Source organism: Chinchilla lanigera, unplaced genomic scaffold (assembly GCF_000276665.1).
Source record: "Chinchilla lanigera isolate Chin_1 unplaced genomic scaffold, ChiLan1.0 scaffold00051, whole genome shotgun sequence".
Taxonomy (NCBI): Eukaryota; Metazoa; Chordata; class Mammalia; order Rodentia; family Chinchillidae; genus Chinchilla; species Chinchilla lanigera.
Window position 1 is genome coordinate 14,079,842 of NW_004955452.1, and position 18,508 is coordinate 14,098,349.

At 37.0% G+C, this 18,508-nt stretch overlaps 1 protein-coding gene across 7 annotated transcripts in view; it reads left to right on the plus strand.

Moving 5' to 3' along the window:
• The window catches only part of Ago3 (argonaute RISC catalytic component 3), a 131,243-nt gene that overhangs the window by 102,355 nt on the left and 10,380 nt on the right, over positions 1–18,508 (plus strand). For 6 of the 7 annotated variants that reach the window (XM_005395164.2, XM_013519526.1, XM_013519529.1 and 3 more), the window contains 5 exons: positions 1,604–1,798; positions 2,453–2,587; positions 7,140–7,241; positions 12,900–13,099; positions 13,827–14,418. In XM_005395164.2, the coding sequence (XP_005395221.1) occupies positions 1,604–1,798; positions 2,453–2,587; positions 7,140–7,241; positions 12,900–13,099; positions 13,827–13,935 (741 nt within the window). In that variant the 3' untranslated portion in view covers positions 13,936–14,418. Of the gene's footprint in view, positions 1–1,603; positions 1,799–2,452; positions 2,588–7,139; positions 7,242–12,899; positions 13,100–13,826; positions 14,419–17,680; positions 17,796–18,508 lie in introns of those variants that run through there. The other variant, XR_262685.2, reaches the window with a different exon arrangement.

Here is an 18,508-nt window from a genome sequence, read left to right on the forward strand (position 1 = left end):
TCTTTTGACTAACTCACTATTATTTTTCTATTTGTTTTCCTGAGAAACTATCTTGTAGATAACAATATGTAAAACAATAACCATTGATAATTTCCTACCGCTTTGTCTGTAATTTGGTAAGCCCCCCCATTACTATGTTATCCTTCTTTTACTCTTTAAAATAAAAAAAAGAAAGAAAGAAAAAAACAGAAATTTTAGACATAGAAATGTTCTAGAGAGAGTTTTAAGCTATTTCTGATACTCATAAAAATGTTCTGTGAAAATGGTAAAGAAACTCAAGTCATTGATTTGAATCAAAAGAAACTGCCTTGAATTTGCTATGTTTTAGGTATATTCTATAACAGTAGGACCTACAATAGTCACTTTCCCTCTCTGTTAAATCTGTTTCTACCAAATATCCACTTTATTTTGTGGTTATTGGAAGTCTTATAAATAGAATCTATCAATTGATTCTTTGTTTTATGGCTTCTGTTCCCAAGAATTTAAGAGACTGATGTGAGAAACAAATGTAAGTATTAAATGCCATATAGTATGATAGGCACTAACATTATAGCAAGATAACTTAAAATTTAAATCATGAGAACCTGTGATGTTTTAGAAGTGGTGAAACATTCAGGAAATTGGGATGCAGTATCGAAGGCTGTGAGGATAGTAAGTTTTTGTGAACTTATTCTTTACTAATGAGATATCATTCAAGGGAATAAAATGTTTCAAGTTCTATTTTGGTTTTTAGGGGGTTTGTTTGTTTTGTTTGTTTTGTTTGTCTTTTTGAAGAGTCTTGCTGTGCAGTTTAGGCTGGCCTTGAGATTACTTTGTAGCCTAGGCTGGTCTCAAACTCACAATGATCCTCCTCCCTCAGCCTCCCAAGTGCTGGGATTACAGGCATGCATGTGCCACCACACCTGGCCTCTCAAGTTCTATTTTGAAGCATGACTTTGATATAGACTGCCATGGAAGAAAAATAGTAGTATAAAAGCAGAGTGACCAGCTGAGGCAGTGACCAGAATAACATAAGTTCATGCTTTTAGGTCTCCTTTGCATCAAACATACAATAATATTAAACAAGACACAGAAAGAGAAAATTACAGTAGCCAGTCTGAAAACCAAAGTTAACTTCTCAAGGACCAGATACAGAATACAACCACCACACAGTAAGACTGACTATATATAGAGTCAGGATGTCTGGTGTAGGCCTTTGCAGTAAGAGAAAATCCTGATTTGAATTTTTTAAGTATGGGCTCTGGGAAGATTGCTGAAGTGGAAGATATTAAATCAGTAGTTTAAATCAGTATCTTTGTAGACTTACTTCCTTTCTTTAATTCTTTTTATGCATGTCTTTTTGGTTTTTTTTTTCCCCTAGGACTAATCTTTAGGTCTACCAATCACAATTAGGATCTAATTGTTAAATGTAATGTGCAGCCTCCTTATAAGAAAATATGTTTGGGTGCTCTACTGGGTCATTTATTCTTTTCTTCACTGGGAATTATCTACTTTTGATTATTCTCAAAGTAAACAATGATAAATAATAATAAGGTTATAATAAAATACAAATGTAAATGAAATCCATATAGTTGTGATTAATTTTTATTTTTTTTTAACCTAGGTTGTAGGTAGTATGGATGCCCACCCAAGCAGATACTGTGCCACAGTCAGAGTTCAGAGACCCCGACAGGAGATCATACAAGACTTGGCCTCCATGGTCCGGGAACTTCTCATTCAATTTTATAAGTCAACTCGGTTCAAACCTACTCGTATCATCTTTTATCGGGATGGTGTTTCAGAGGGACAGTTTAGACAGGTCAGTTGTCTGAAATTTCCTCAGACAGTGGTTAAATCAGAAACTTCGTTTATAATATATCTCATTTCAAGTTGAAAGCCTTGAGAATTCCTAAAGTCAAATTTTGATGCTTCAGTAGATTCTCCCTTTTAAAATTGTCACTATTGACCAGGAGTGGCACATGCATATAATGCAACCCTGGGAGAAAGGGGCAGGAAGATTGCAGGTGCACACTCAACCCGGGCAGTTTAGCAAAACACTGTTTCAAAATAAAAGACAAATAGGGCTGGGGGCCGGGAGTTGTGGTGCACACGTATAATCCCTGTACTTGGGAGCTGAGGCAGGACGATCACCATGAGTTTGAGGCCTGCCTGGGCTACATAGCGAGACCCTGTCTCAAAAAAATGAAACAAAACAAAAGGGCTCTGGGGATATAGAGCCCTGGGCTCTATATGAAATCCCTGGGTTCAACCACCAGTGCCACCAAAGAAAAAAAAATTTCACTATGGCTATGTAAGTGTTGATTGTTCTGCTAGTAGTTTAAATGGAATAGAGAAGTATATTTAACTATAAAGTGATGAGATTAAGAAATCCTAAAACTAAATCATTATTTTATATAATTATGTAAAGGAGAACAGCTCACTAAATTAAATCTTTCCATTACATCTTCTCTAGGTATTATATTATGAACTACTAGCAATTCGAGAAGCCTGCATCAGTTTGGAGAAAGACTATCAACCTGGGATAACCTACATTGTGGTTCAGAAGAGACATCACACTCGATTATTTTGTGCTGATAGAACAGAAAGGGTAACCTTATATCTATTATACCACTGTTGTAAGTTAAACTTATCCACCATAGTTCATGGAGGGCCTTCTGCCAACAAAAGATTTCCAAAGTACAGTACTAGAGTACAGTAAGTACATTATGAGTATAGAGTTATCAAAATAGACCAGACATGGTGGTGCACATCTGTAATCGTAGCATTTAGAAGGCTGAGCATAGGATCACTACAGGTTCAAGGCTGGGATGGGCTACATTCAAGACCAGCCTAGAATGCATAGTGAGACCCTGTTTTTAAAAACAAAAAAGTTGAGGCCAGGGATATAGCCTAGTGGCACAAGTGCCTGCTTGGCAAATGCAGAGTCCTGAGTTCAATTCCCAGTACCAAATAAATAAATACAAACATACATACATACACACAAAAAGTATCAAAATAGATATTATTGCTTAAGTTTCTAGAATTTCTGGCAACACCCCCAAATTTCAAAATACCATTTCATTTTCTGTTTGTTATGAAGAAGCTCATAGTTTAAAAAATGGATCTTTATATAAATATTTACCTTAAATATATAGGAAAAAAAGTACATTTCCTCCCCCTGCCCCTTTTTTTCTTGTGTGGTGCTAGGAATCAAACCCAAGGCCTCATATATGCTAGGTAAGTGTTCTACCACTAAACTGTGTCCCTGCCTGCTTCTTTTAAAAATCTTGTAAGGGCTGGGGATTTAGCTCAGCGGCACAGCACCTGCCTGGCAAGCACAAGGTCGTGAGTTCAATTCCTGGTACCGGAAAAAAACAAACAAACAAAAAAAATAGATAGGGGCTGGGGATTTAGGTCAGTGCCACAGCGCCTGCCTGGCAAGTGCGAGGTTGTGAGTTCAATTCCTGGTACCGGAAAAAACAAACAAACAAACAAACAAAAAATCTTGTAAAAATTAGTTTTTTTAAAAAAGTAGAAATAGCTGGGCGTGGTGACACACACATGTAATCTTAGCACTCAGGAGGTTTAAGCAGGAAAATCACTGTGAGTTCAAGACCAACTTGGGCTACGTAGTGAGTCCAGGCCAACTTGAACTACATAGTAAGATCCCATCTCAAAAACAAAAGAAAGTAGGGGCTGGGGATTTAGCTCAGCGGCAAAGCGCCTGCCTGGCAAGCGCAATGTCGTGAGTTTGGTTCCTGGTACCGGAGGAAAAAAAAAAAACAACCAAAAGAAAGAAAAAAAAGTAGAGATAATATAAACTTTCAAACAGTGTTTCCTTTAAAATTCATAGAATAAAAAATAATAATAAAATTCATAGAATAATTTTCTGTATTTTATACTATGAATATATATTTTTATAATTAGGAACGGAAGTGTGCTTGCATAGAGAAATGTGTTTTTTCTGTGTGCAGTGCCAGTAGCAGTTTTGCTGTGACTTCCAGTGCCTTGATCTCTGTCTCCATCCTGCAAACCTTGGAGCAAGAGATGGCTGAGGAAGCAAGTGTCATTACACCCTTGGGAAAGGAATTCAGTGGAAAAGAAAACCCCTGTAATCCCAGCACCCTGGGAGGCTGAGGGAGAAGGATCACAGTTTCAAGCCCAGCCTGGGCAATTTAATAAGATTCTGTCTCAAAATATAAAAGGTTTGGAGCTATAGCTCAGTGCAAAGGCCTTGGATTCAATCCCTAATATCACACACAGAAAAGGGAAGTCTTGGATATATATAATACATATTCACTGTGTAACTTTGACAAGAATGTTAACATCTTTGTCCTTGTTCCTGCCTCAACAAGGTTGGATAATATTAACATTTATCTTCTTGGGAGTTGTTGAGAACTAAATAGGTAATACACTTGGAACAGTGTGTGGCACATACTAAGTACTCATTAGAAATTAGATAGTTATAAAGTAATGTTAATGATGCTAATAATAGGGAAGAAATAATAATAACAATAACAAGCATTATTTTGATCTGTTTGTTTCTTCCAGGGCTGGGGATTAAACCCAGGGGCTTGCACATGCTACCCCGTCACTCTGCTACTGAGCCATATCTCTAGCCTAAGCATTCTTTATAAATTTAACTGATTTAATCCTCACAAACACTTCTAGATGCTTGTTACTGTTTTTACCATTCCCATTTTGCACATGATGAAACTGCGGCACCTAGAAATTAAATAACCTCCTAAAATTACAAAGCTAGTAATTGGTAGTAATAGCACTCACATTGAGGTAATCTGGATCCAGAGTGCTCTTAACTATTATGCTATATTATATCACTTCTCTAATAAAAGGAATAATCATTTTATTATAGCCTTCAGCTTGTTAAAGGGCTTTGATCCCAAATTACTAGGTATATTTCTATACCTAGAAAGCCTAAATTAAATTGAATGATTATGAATACTTTTTCATTTATTTGCTTTTCGTTTCACCCTTGCTACTAAAATTAGCTGGGTGTGGTGACACACACCTGTGATCCTAGGACTCTAGGAAGCTAGAATAGAAGACTCACAAGTTTTAGCACTGGGAAACTTGGCAGCTTATCAAGTCCTTTGTTCAAAATTTTTAAAAATTTTTAAGAGGACTGGAGCTGCACCTTAGTGCAAAGACTGTGTGTTCAATCCCAGTACTGGAAAAAAAAATAATAAGAATAAAGATAAGAGGGGCTGGGGATTTAGCTCAGCGGCAAAAGCACCTGCCTGGCAAGCGCAAGGTCGTGAGTTCAGTTCCCGGTACTGGAGAAAAACCAAAAAAAAAGAATAAAGATAAGGTGGGTGGGAGGTAATTACAGGTGGGGAAGCAGGAGTACAGAAAAGTAAAATACAGTGACCTAAATCATACAATTAGAAACTGCTGGATTCAAAAAAGGTTTTAACAAAAAAAAAAGAAATTGCTGGAGCAGTGATATGGACTCAGGCATTTTAAAGTACAACTTTATATCTCTATATTGCTAATTTATTAGTTAAGTGTTTTTTAAGCCTAGGCAAGCTGGACATGGGTGGCACACACCTATAATCTCAGCATTTTGGGAGGCTGGGGTAGGAGGATCAAAAATTTGAGCCTATCCTGGGCAGCTTATCATTTTAACAAGATCCTTTCTCAAAAACATACAAAGAGCTGGTGATACAAAGAGCAGTGCAAAGGCCTTATGTTCAGTCCCCAGTACTGAAAAAGGCATAATTAAATAGATTAGGAGCTGTTTTATCTATGTACTTCATAAAGCCCAACTGGTTGGTCCATACAGCAGTAATTCAAACTGCTTTCTGATAACAGTAAAAATAGTTTCTGATTTTCTAGGTGTAAATTTAGATGATTTTAGATGTTTGGGGGATAACAAGGGTGGAGGTCAATATACTTAAAGTGTGTTACTAGGAGTTTTTCATTATCAGGTATTTCACTCATTTCAGTCGTGTCATAGCTACTTAGAGAAAATCACAGTTCTGTTTTCTTACAAGATACTAAAACTGATAGTCATTTCTTATTTTAATACTAGTTCTGGTCTTTATTGTGTGTTGTTGGCCAGTCATTTTGTACTCCTAAACCTTAGTCACCCAGATGATAACTCCTACCTTGTAGGGTTGCTATCAGGATTTAGAATTAATGCATTTAAAGTGCTTACTAATAAAATGGTTCACAAATGATGACTATTGTTGATGTCTCAAATATATAATATTCTCTTAGGAAAATGTTACTTTTCATAGATGATAATTTCAATAGTATGCACTATGTACAGTTACCATAACTTGGAGAACTTACAGTTAATTTTTTAAAAATTTTGTTGCTGGACATGGTGCCCCATGCCTGTAATCCCATCACTTGGAAGACTGAGTCAGGAGACTCACTGTGAGTTTGAGGCCACCCAGGGATAGATGGTAAAGTTCAAGGCTAGCCTGAACTACATAGCAAGACCATACCTCAAAAAACAAACTAGTTAATTAATTTTTAGCGATGTATGGTGGCACATGCCTATAATCCCAGTACTTGGGAGGCTGAAGCAGGAGGATCACTGTGAATTCGAGGCCATCCTGGGCTACATAATGAGTCCAGGGCAGCCTAAACTACATAGTGAGACTGAGACCCTGTCTCAAAAAGAGTGGTGGTGCACACTTATAATCCCAGCACTTGGGAGGCTGAGGCAGGAGAATCACCAGAAGTTCAAGGCCAGACTGGACTACATACTGAGTTCAAGGCTAGCCTGAACTGCATAGTGAGACCCTGTCTCAAAAAAACTTAATGTCTTCAACTCATATTGGAATCATCTACCAGTTAAGCAGAAATAGAATCTGATAACTCTTGTTTACCAGCACTTAATTTCAGCAGTATAGAAACAGGAACCTAGGGGCTGGGGATAAAACCCAGTGCTACAACATAGGCTTAGCATGCAAAATGCCTTAGGTTCAAGTCCTAGCACTGCAAAAAGGAAGAAAAAAAGGAACAAGGAGCTGTAAGGTTGTTCTTATTGATAACTTAGGTAATATTTCAAGTTGAAAGTAGTCAAATATGGGATAAGCATACATGTTAATACATTTTTTAAAGTGCTTTCAGATACATTTTTTAAAATCCTTGTCTTGTTTAAACTTTGACCAAAAAAAAAAATCTAGGTTGGAAGAAGTGGCAATATCCCAGCTGGAACAACAGTTGATACGGACATTACGCACCCATATGAATTTGATTTTTACCTTTGTAGCCATGCTGGAATACAGGTAAGCCTACATCTTGGGTAAAATGTTTTAATTCAGATCTTCAGTTGTTGTGTATATTTTTTAAATCTCAGCAAAAGGAAAAAGAAATATTCTCATCTGCATTCCAACCTGTTTCTACATGAAATCAGATTAAATTTTCAGTAAATAACTGTATTCTTTTCCCTTACTATAAAAGAGGTTTATTTTTGTGAAAATACCAAAATATAATTACCTTAATAAAATGTGTATCCCTGTAATGGACCCTTAATTTAATCCAATACTTAAGAAAAAATTCCTTTGATGTATGTCTTTTTTGGTGAATATATTTCATAGAAAACTTTAATATGTACTAATAAATATTCAGTAAGAACATTTGATTGTAGAATTACTGCTTTAAGTTGCACTTAGATGATTTGAAGTCTTTTATTTTTTTAAATCTTTTCATTTGTTTACTTTTCTTGGTGGAACATAACCTTTAATTCTTTTTTTCTTTTTTTTTGTACCAGGAATCGAACTCACAACCTTGCACTTGCCAGGCAGGCACTGTGCTGCTGAACTATTTCCCCAGCCCATAACCTTTAATTCAATGCTTCCCAAATTTTTTAGCAACAGAAAATAAACCTCACGTTCCCAGAACAACTGAGCAAATATAGCCCAAAACTATTTTAATTTACTTGCTGTTCATTAAAACAGAAATTTCAAGATACACTTTATTGTACAGCTATGTCTTTTTTCTTTCCTTCTTTCTTTTCTTTTTTTTTTTTTTTTTATTTGAGACAGGGTCTCACTGTGTAGTTTATGTTAGGTTTGAACTCACTATGTAGTCCAGGCTGGCCTCGAACTTGCAGCATTCCTCTTACCTCAGCCTCCCAAATGGTGGGATTACAGGCATGTACCACAGCTGTGTCTTATAGCTTTATACAGTGGACCCTCAATTTACATAACTGAAAATGTACACAATTCACAGGAGAGAAAGGTTTATTTTGGCTTACAGTTTCAGAGGGTATAGACCATGATCAACTGGCTCTGTGGAAGAAATGGCATGGTAAAAGGGCATGATAGAGAAAAGCTGTTTAATCCATGGCAGGCAGGAAGCAGAGGAAAAGCCAAGAAGAAAGGGCCTGTTATGGCTCGTATCTGATGTCCCCCAAAGTCTCATGTGCTCATAGGTGGGATTTTTGAGATGTAGCTGGATCAAGGGTGTATATGATACTGGAATTAAAGGTGTATGGTATTGGATTAGCCACCTAATTAGTTTATCATAGTATGGATATGGATATCCATATGGGTATGGATAATGAGAAGGCCCACCCTGGGTGTGAGTGGCACCACTCAAAAGGCTTGTAGCCTAAACAGGATAAAAAGGAAAGAGAGGCTCTCTGCTGCTGTTGCTTGCTGCTTGCTGCTTTTTTCCTGGCTGCCCTGCTATAGACTATTTCTCCTCTCATGTCTGCCATGTCACACTGCCTTGGAGCCACCTGAAACTTACACAGACTGTGAGCCAAAATAACCTTCTTTAACTTGTAGGTGTCAGGTATTTTGTTCCAGCAATGATGAAGTAACTAAGCCAGGGAGAGGAAGGGAGTAGGAATAAGAATAGACCCTTTCAGGTTATGCCCCCAGTGAGCCACCTCTTCTAGCCACATCCTGCCTCTTAACATCCCATTCAGCTATGAGCTCATCAGTGGATTAATCCACTAGTGAGCCATAGTGCCCTCATGATCCAGTCACCTTCCAGAAGTCCTCTGTCTTTGACCGCATGCGCCAACTGGGAGGTATTCTTGATCCAAGCCCTAACACTGTCCCACTCATCTCCATGTTCTTGTATCTGTTCCTCTTTACAGTCAGTCTTGTCTCTTTTTAAGATGAGTTTAACATCAGTTAGTAAAAAACAGCCTTTAATAACTCTCAGGGATAAAACTTCTCTCACTGGAGTAGCATATGTTTTAACCTAGTCTTTCTCCCTGTACTGACTACCCTTACGGCTTTTAAATAAACATCACAGAGGAGAAGAAAAAAGATTCTTTGTTCAAGTATGTTTTAGAAATACCCTCCTGGCCCGGGGTACAGCTCAGTGGCACGGCTCCTGCCTGGCAAGTGTGACGTCCTGAGTTCAATTACCAGTACAAAAAAAAAAAAAAGAGAAATACTGTCCTGGGTCTTTCAAAAATAAAAAATTTTTAAAATGAAATTACTATCCCCCCAAAAAAAATAAATACTGAGTTTTTGTTTGTTTGTTGTTTAGCAGGTTTTTTAATTCTACAACTTCTGGAGACTATTAATGTACAAGTAGTCATTATGAACCTTTAAGACAAGAATATTTCTCTAATATATTTAACTAGAAACCTTAAGGAACATGTTTTCTTTTGGACACCAGTTCTAGTTCACAGGGACTAAAGACTGTGTTTACATATCTTCCCAGCTTTATTAAAATTTTTAAACTAATCTGAGATTTAAAAAGAAGAGTCTTGGTTTTTACTAGCTAAAATTTAAAAAAAAAAAAAGTCATTCCTTCCTTGGGGTGGGGGTGGGGTGGGAGGGGGACGGAGGCTGGTTGAGTCTTCCCATCTGTAAGGTCTCAGCAGGTCAACAGATAGTTGCTCCTCAGTCAGCAGATATTTATTCTACCACCTAAGGGGGAGGGGCTTTTATCCTAGGCACACAGAATGAACAAATAAACACAATGCTTTCCTCTTTTAGTTTATTGGAAGAAGCTTTAAGTGAAAATCTCACAAATATTTATAAATGGGGAAAAGTACAATTAAAAAAATCAAAGAACAGAAAGGGAGACTTCAGTGGGTACTTGATTTACTTTGGGAAACCGCAAAAAACTTCCCTGAGAAATGACATTTAAGATCTTGAAGAATGAATAATAGTTAACCAAACCAAGAACAGGGAAGAAAATTACTGTCAGAGGTACATGTACAGGCCCTTCTGGGAGAAAAATGTTTATCCATTGGAGGAATCAAATGGAGGCTGTTACTGTAGTATGTGAATGGGTTAGAGATAGGCTGGGCTGGGTCATAGAGGCTTTGTTGGACAAAGGTAAGAATTTGGATTTTGTTCTTAGTGCAGTAGTAAGCCATTAAAGGTTGGACAGTAGCATAGATAGTTACTTTATGGTTTGTTTGTTTTTAACTCTCTGTACTAAAGTACAGATTGTACTAAGGAGTACTGGTGGTATTGGGAACATTAGTTAAGAGTCTGTGACCATAGTCCAGGCAAAAGATGATGTTTGGAGCTAGGCATGGTGGCACATACTTGTAATCCCAGCACTCGAGAGGCCGAGGCAGGAGGATCACAGTGAGTTCGAGACCATCCTGGGCTACTTAGTGAGTTCAGGATCAGCCTGAATTGCATAGCAGGACCATGTCTCTAAAACAAAGATGATTTTAGGGACTAGAATGGTAATTGGAGAGAATTGAATGAATTCTGTATGCTGTGGTTAGAACTTCTGCCCTGCCCCTTTCTATGCCTGAAAAGCTCTTCCCCCTGACTTCTCTTCCTCCTTATCATCCAGAACTCACTTCTGTGTCTCTTCACAAAAGCATTCCCTGATCACCTAGTCTAAAATACCTATAGACATAGCCTTCCATACTATCCTATATTTTAATTCTCTTTATAGCCTCATTTCTGATGTTTTTACTTATGATTGTGTCTCTCATCACTGAAACGTGTGTGGCATTGCATAGTGAATACTCAAATTATCTTTCTTTGTTTTTGTTTCTGTGGTACTGAGTACTGAACACAAAGTACCGAGCTACTTCCCCAGCCCCCTCCCCAACCCTATTTTGAGACAGGATCTAGGGAACTTGCCCAGGCTAGTCTTGAACTTGGGATACTCCAGCCTCAGTTTTAGGAGTGGCTCAGATTACAAGTATACACCACCATGCCAAGCCCAAAATTCTTGCATAGTGTCTAACAAATAATGCAAGTTATTTGTGAAAGTATGAGCAGTCTTGTTCCTTTTCTCCATGGCCCCCACCATTTTCCTAATTTCTACCTAGAAATAAATACAACTTTCCATCTGCTGTCTGTGCTTTCAGGCTGTTAATTCTAATCCCTCTGATGTTACTTTGTAAAACCCCAACTCATCATTCCTAAAAATTTTCCTAACTATCCAGTGCTTTCCTACCTGTGCAGTGCTTTCCCCTAGCACTTACCAATGAAAGTGCTATATAGGATAGTATGGAAGGCTATGTCTGTGTCCTGTTTGTTGTTCATTCTGATTCCAAACTTCACCTTTTTTCACTTATCCCTGCTCTACTCATGGAAATCCGTTAGCTAATCCCCAAATAAGCCATGAGATGTCATGTTCCACCATGCTTTTTGAAGGCTATTTATTCTGTCTGTTGTCCCCTTGCCTCACCTTAAAAAGACCAAATCTCACTTATTCCCACCTTTATGAAGCACCCCATGCTCACTCCCATAATTACTTTCTGTGGAATTCTTATATAGAACTATATATGGCCTAAAGTACTACTGTACTATAACAGTTTATTAGAGATTGTCTGTCTTCTCTACTAAATTGTTGCCCAAAAGACAAGAAACTCTTAATTTTGTTTCTCTTTGAATTCATAGTTACTCACATAGAACTGGCACATACTGCTCAACTGAATGGTTTGTGTATGTTAAAAATATACACGTGGGGCTGGGGATTTAGCTCAGTGGCACAGCGCCTGCCCAGCAAGCGCAAGGTCGTGAGTTCGATCCCTGGTACCGGAAAAAAAACAAAACAAAATATATACACAGACCAGGTGTGGTGTGTGCACCTGTAATGCACCCTCTGAGAGGCTAAGGCTCAAAAAATTCAAGCCCAGCATAGCAACTTAGAACCCTTCCAAGACCATGTCTCAAAACAAAAATAAAAGGGGCTGAAGATATAGTTATATACAAAGACCCTGGGTACAGCCCTAAGTACCTCCCCCCAAAAATTTATACACACACACATAGTCCTAAATTTACCATTTTAAGCCTGCAGTTCTATGGCCTTAGGGTATATTCACACTTCTGCACAACCATAGCGCCATCTATCTCCAGAACGTTTTCATCTCCAGTGACACATTATACTATTAACACCAGCTCCCTGTCCCCGCTTCCCCTAAGCCTCTGGCATTTTACATTCTGTCTCTATGGCTTTGACTATTGTAGGTACCACATGTACGTGAATCATACACTGTGTACCCTTTAGAGACTGGTGTGTATCATTTAGCATAATGGATTTTCTTTTCAGGGTGAACAATATTCCTCTGTGTATGTGTGTGTGTTTCTGATTGTCACATTTTGGGTTGGGATTTTTTTTTTTTTTTTTTTTTTTTTTGCAGTATTGGGGATCAAACCCAGTACCTCATACATGCTAAGCACCCTACCACTGAGCCACATCTCCACTCCTTTATGCTACATTTTGCTTATCTGTTCATACATTGGTAGACACTTGAATTGTTTCCTCTTTTGGGTTATTGTGCATAGTGCTACTATAAACATAGCTGCCGAAACATGTATTTGACTTCTTGCTTCCATTCTAGATATATAGTTAGAATCAACTAAATTTTTAATTGATTATTAAATTATAATATTTTTACTAATTAACATACAAAGCTTTTTAAATATAATTTGCTCTATGCTGGAGATTTATTTAAAAGTTTAGAAATCAGCAACATGCCATTGCCTTCTCCATAGGGTACCAGCCGTCCTTCACACTACCATGTTTTATGGGACGATAACTGCTTTACTGCGGATGAACTTCAACTGCTAACTTACCAGCTCTGCCACACTTACGTACGCTGTACACGATCTGTTTCTATACCTGCACCAGCATATTATGCTCATCTGGTGGCATTCAGAGCCAGATACCATCTTGTGGACAAAGAACATGACAGGTAATATAAAACCCTAAGAAATACATTCTAATCCAAATATGTTCTGATTTATGTAAGAAATTTCCCTGAGCACTTCCATGTGAGTATGTGCTCCTCTGTTTGCAATAAAGTAGTGCCGTTTAGAATTAAAGTTCCACAAGTTATCAGAGAGTCAGTGAGCCATATGAAAAGTGATGGTAGACAAAAAAAAAAAAAGAAAAAAAATCCCAGCCCTCGGGAGGCTGAGGCAGGAGGATTGTTGCGAGTTCGAGACCAGCCTGGGCTACAAAGTGAGCTCAAGGCCAGCCTGAACTACATAGCGAGACCCTGTCTCAAAAAGAACAAAAACAAAACAAAAAAAGAAAGAAAAGTGATAGTAAAACTGAGTGCCCAAAATAAGATATTTTATTTAAAAATGCTGTCTAGGCTTGCTAGTAATAGAATGATACAGTAATTTAGTTAATTTGCAAAGTTATTCCAAGGGAGAGACTATTAGTGATACTAGAAGCAAAATACACATGGAGATAAAATGATAAGCTGTCTTGGACTTGCTTCTAACTAATCCTAGGGGAATGAGTGAAGTAAAATAAAATTGGCCTTGAATTAATTAGTACAGCAAGTTAATGGATACATAATTCAGTACAGTAGTCTCTTTTTAAAATATTTTTGAAATTTTCTGTAGGTACTACTCTTTAGAATTATTCGAATAGGTGGTTGGTTTTTGTGATCATTGCCACTTTTCTTACAGTGCTGAAGGAAGCCACGTTTCAGGACAGAGCAATGGGCGAGACCCACAAGCTCTTGCCAAGGCTGTACAGATTCACCAAGACACCTTACGCACAATGTACTTTGCTTAACAAGTCCAAGTGTGTTCTCTAAAAGGAAGAACTGAAAGAAGAATCAACATACAACGTATGTTTCCAATAGTCAGTTGAGTAGATGCACCTCCAGCCATACAGAAGCCAACACTGTGTGGGAGCCTGGTCCTTATGTTGATACAAGGAAGATTGTTTACTTCATCAAGGAACGCAGCACCATTATGCAATATGAAACCAGCCAGCTGCTTTTTGTGCGGTCTCCTGTAGGAAGTATCGCAGTTGTTTTGTTTTCTCTTCTTATAGTCTAACCCTTTTAATGCCTTTACCTCAAGTTGCTTGGCAGCACAACTATCTTTGCAAAAAAAGTAAAGCAAAAGTAAATGATGGTTTAAAAAACACACACCTATACAAATAATTGAAGTGATTGTTCACAATTATATGTGCAAAAAACTAATGTGCATTCATATATTCTTGTAAAAGGAGTCTGTTTTTAAATATATACATGCATATTTCATAGTCATATATATCTGAATCTGGATTGATAATAGATATATATGTGTCTATGTATGTATTTTATGGTTCATTCCATTGGGGAATTTTCTTTCCCTTTTATTCTGTGCTCACTACCACCTTTATTTCTCTCTCTGCCTGCCCTGCCTTCATCATCTACATTTTATTCTTAATGCTACCAGTGACATTCAAATGTTCATACATGTGACTCATTTGAATGTAAAGCATGGCAAACTAGATTTCTATCTTTATTTTGCACACCTTGCTCCCATCTATTTCATTCACAATTCTGAGTCCTCAACTCTTGATACTGCGTTTTGTGTGTTCCTCCTGCTCTGAACTTATATTTGCCGTTTGTGCAATGTGTACATAAACAGTAGCAACCTAAACTGTTCTTTTTCTTTAGTGAGTCTGTTGAAGCTGCTATAAATACAAAACGTTGTGAGAAGTTCTAACCCTTTCTCTCTGATATATGATGTGTATTCTAAAGCCTTCTGTTTCTAGGAGTTAAACATAAGGTAAATATTTTAAAAGATTGGAACTCTGTAGGGTTGAGGCCTCTGAAATTGGGTGGAGAGAGAGAAAGGCTTATCAGGAGGATTGGTTTTTGCTAGTTTACTTGCTGCCTCTCATACTTTAATGTGATTTTCATATATATATTTTTATATATATGTATGTGTTTATATATAAACATATATGTATGTGTTTTGAAATATAGCTTCCTTTTCTTTTATATTTATTAGAATAGTGCTTTAATAATTATAGAACTGTATTGGCAACATCTTTTATAGAAATATAATCATGTTTATTTTAAGAACTTACAACTTGTTTTTTTGCTATCGTTTAGTGCAATAAGCAGTTTTAAAGGCAAATGTGTCTATTTGACACCATTACAGTGGATAGTAGGAGAAACAGGAACCTCCATTGTTTTAAAATGGCAAAGTAATACAGCCTTAATTTCAGAAGGAAAGTTTAATTTTCAACTTTAATGCATGTCTTTTAAAAATCATAATGAAAATGAAGTAAAATTGCCTAAATGAGTCTGACTTTGAAAATTAGAAATATTTGCTTTGAGAAATGACAGATATGTTTTTAAATTACTTAAAAGAGAATAATTATTATTGAAGAATAATACTGGATAGGTTTAATTTACTAAAATGAACCCAGAAAATACAAGATTTCATTTTTAACTTTTTTTTGTGTTTTTTTGCTGATTTACCACAAATATAACTTGCTTTTTAAAATTAAGGTGATAGGAACAAAAGACATTAGGACTTTGATGATTTTAAATGAGTTCAATCACTGAAATGCAAGGAAAACTTTTTTTTACAAAACTTTCATTTTATTAATTTCACTTTAAGATACAAAAAAGTACTATAAAGCTGTCAAAACCTGGTTCAGGGTCAGGGGAACTTTATACTTCATGAAAATATATATTGGAGGTTTTGGGGTTTTTTGGTTTTGTTTTTGTTTTGAGGGTTGAGGTTTTTTGTTTTACACTGGTTCAGAGTATAGATAATACAGATTGTTTCCAGTGGGCATTGTTGTTAGCCTTTCAGAATTCCATCTGCACCTAAAAACTAATGGATTTAGATCTTTAGTTTCTGTCTTACCTTCAATACGCTGTTATTGCCAATTTACTGTATTTTGAGCCTGAAATTTGAGCCCATGTCCTCCAACAGGCATGATATCTTTTGTCCCTTTGCCAGAAAACTTAAAAAGTACTGTATTTTCTATGTTTATTATTTTGAAGTATCTGAAATGCAATTTACACACTGTTTCAAAGCACTTTACATAAGATAATATTTGTACAATATGTACGATTTTTTTCTTCTAGCCTTCTTCCATCTCCCACAAAAAAATTCCTTTGAAACTTTTCACATTTTTATTTTGTTTTGTTTGTTGGGCGAGGGGGCTTGTTCTGTTTTGGTTTTTGAGACAGGGTTTTCCTATGTTGCCCAGAATGGTTTCAAACTTCTGGGCACAAGCAGTCCTCCCACCTCAGCCTCGTACTATAGGTACGTACAACCATACCCAGCAGTGTTTGGTTTTTTTACGTTTAAATTTCACTGAACATGGTCAGGAACGTGGGCAAGAGAAGAAAACAGTATGTCATAGATGGTAAAATCTTGATGGATATCTGCTTGCTCAGTATAAGTAAAACATCTTCCATTGTCTATTATTATTGCACAGATTCATGTGGGAAACTTTAGGGAGCACCTGTAGGATGATGTGTCCCTACTTACTGTTGTACCTATTTTTCAGTCACTTAGTCTCACATATGTAAAGCCCTAATTTAAATCTATTTGGAAGGACATTTTAAAAAGCAAAAATAATTTTTTCTAAAATATAAAACTTTACCTTATGAGTGATTTCTTTTTTGTAAAGTGTTCTTAGACTATTCAACATTGCTAGTTTATGGTTAACTTGGAAGAATATATATAGCGTATTTCTACTTTGCTTACTAACCAGTTGGTATACCAGATTTTAATTGTAAGAAACCTCGTGCTATCCCAGCACTAGGGAGGCTGAGGCAGGAGGATTGTTGTGAGTTCAAGACGAGCCTGGGCTACAAAGTGAGTTCAAGGCCAGCCTGAAGAGCATAGCAAGACCCTGTCTCAAAAAGACAAAAAAGAAAAAAAGAAACCTCGTGCTTAGAGTTTTAAGATAAAAAAGTTAAGTGGCAAATATTTCTTGAAATTTGTTCTAATTGTTTTTTGTACTTCTGAGTAGAATTCCTGATCTTTTTTATTTAAAAAGAAAAGGTTGGTTTTTCTGGGGGTGGTGGCGGCATGCCTGTAATCCCAGCACTCGAGAGGCTGAGGCAGGAAGATTGTTGTGAGTTCGAGACCAGCCTGGGCTACAAAGTGAGCTCAAGGCCAGCCTGAACTGCACAGCGGAACCCTGTGTCAAAAAGACAAAAGGAAAAGGTTGGTTTTGTTGTTATTTTTGTTTTTTATTCAAGCATCATGAAACTCAGAGACCTTTCTATCCCTGTCCTTGCCTTGTCTAACTATATGATGAATGCTAAATTTTGGTCTCACGTTTTCTTTGAAATATCAGTCCCAGCAACTAGTATAATTGATATTCACATGAAGAAGAGTTGAGAGTTTGGGCTAGGGCTATAGCTCATTGACAAAGCATTTACCTAGCATGTATGAGGCCCTGAGTTTCATCCCAGCGCTGTAAAAAAAAGAAGAGTTGGGAATTTAGTGTATATCCTTGATGGTAAATATGTCTGTGTAAAGTGCTAATATGTGTCATTGTATTACAGTATCAAGTTACTGGCATTGAGGACCACACATTTATAGTACCGTAGCTGCTATATTTATTTAAGTAGAGTCTGACAATTACTGCACTAAACAAAAAGAAGATGAACAGGATTCAAGGTTAGTGTTAGACCCTTTTTATCATTTTTCTAAGTAAGAGTAATACTAAGGTGGTAAAGGGTGATATCATTTTGGTTTCAATTTAATACCAGAATATCCTTGTTTTAGAAATGTAGATTTCTTACTTTTACAATTTAAGAAAGGATTCCTCAGTCTCCTCAGTACTGGTTTTTGGCACATTTTCACAGAAATAAAAATGCCCTTTCTTTTTTAATAATACTCTTTAACAAGTGTCTTAGAAAAACTAGACTATAGAAATGGTCCTGCTTATAATCTGTTAATTTACTTCCCTTCTAAAGAGATTCTGGTAGGAGTGTCCAGGGTGTTTTTGGAAGACCAATATAAACTCAGCAGGGACACCCAGCATTCTAAAGACCAGGACTAGTTTTCCAAGCTAAGTTCGGTGACCCACCACAACCTAAGATTAACTTGTGTCTTCTCTAATGGATCGGATCTTAGTAGACAGACCCAACACTTAAAGTCATGGCAGACTTAAGATATGTGTAGGGAAATAAAAGCTGAGCTGCTGTTCAGTAGAAGGAGCTGGCAGATGATCTCTGTCAGAGGAAAGGGTGAGCACTCAGTCAGGGTTAGTCGGAAGCCCAGAATTCAAGCGACATGGTGACTTTTCAGAGATTTGCATGACTTTGCCAAAGGCAGTGGTTTTGATGAAATTAAGGAAGCCACTTGAACATGCCTAGACTATTTTGTAG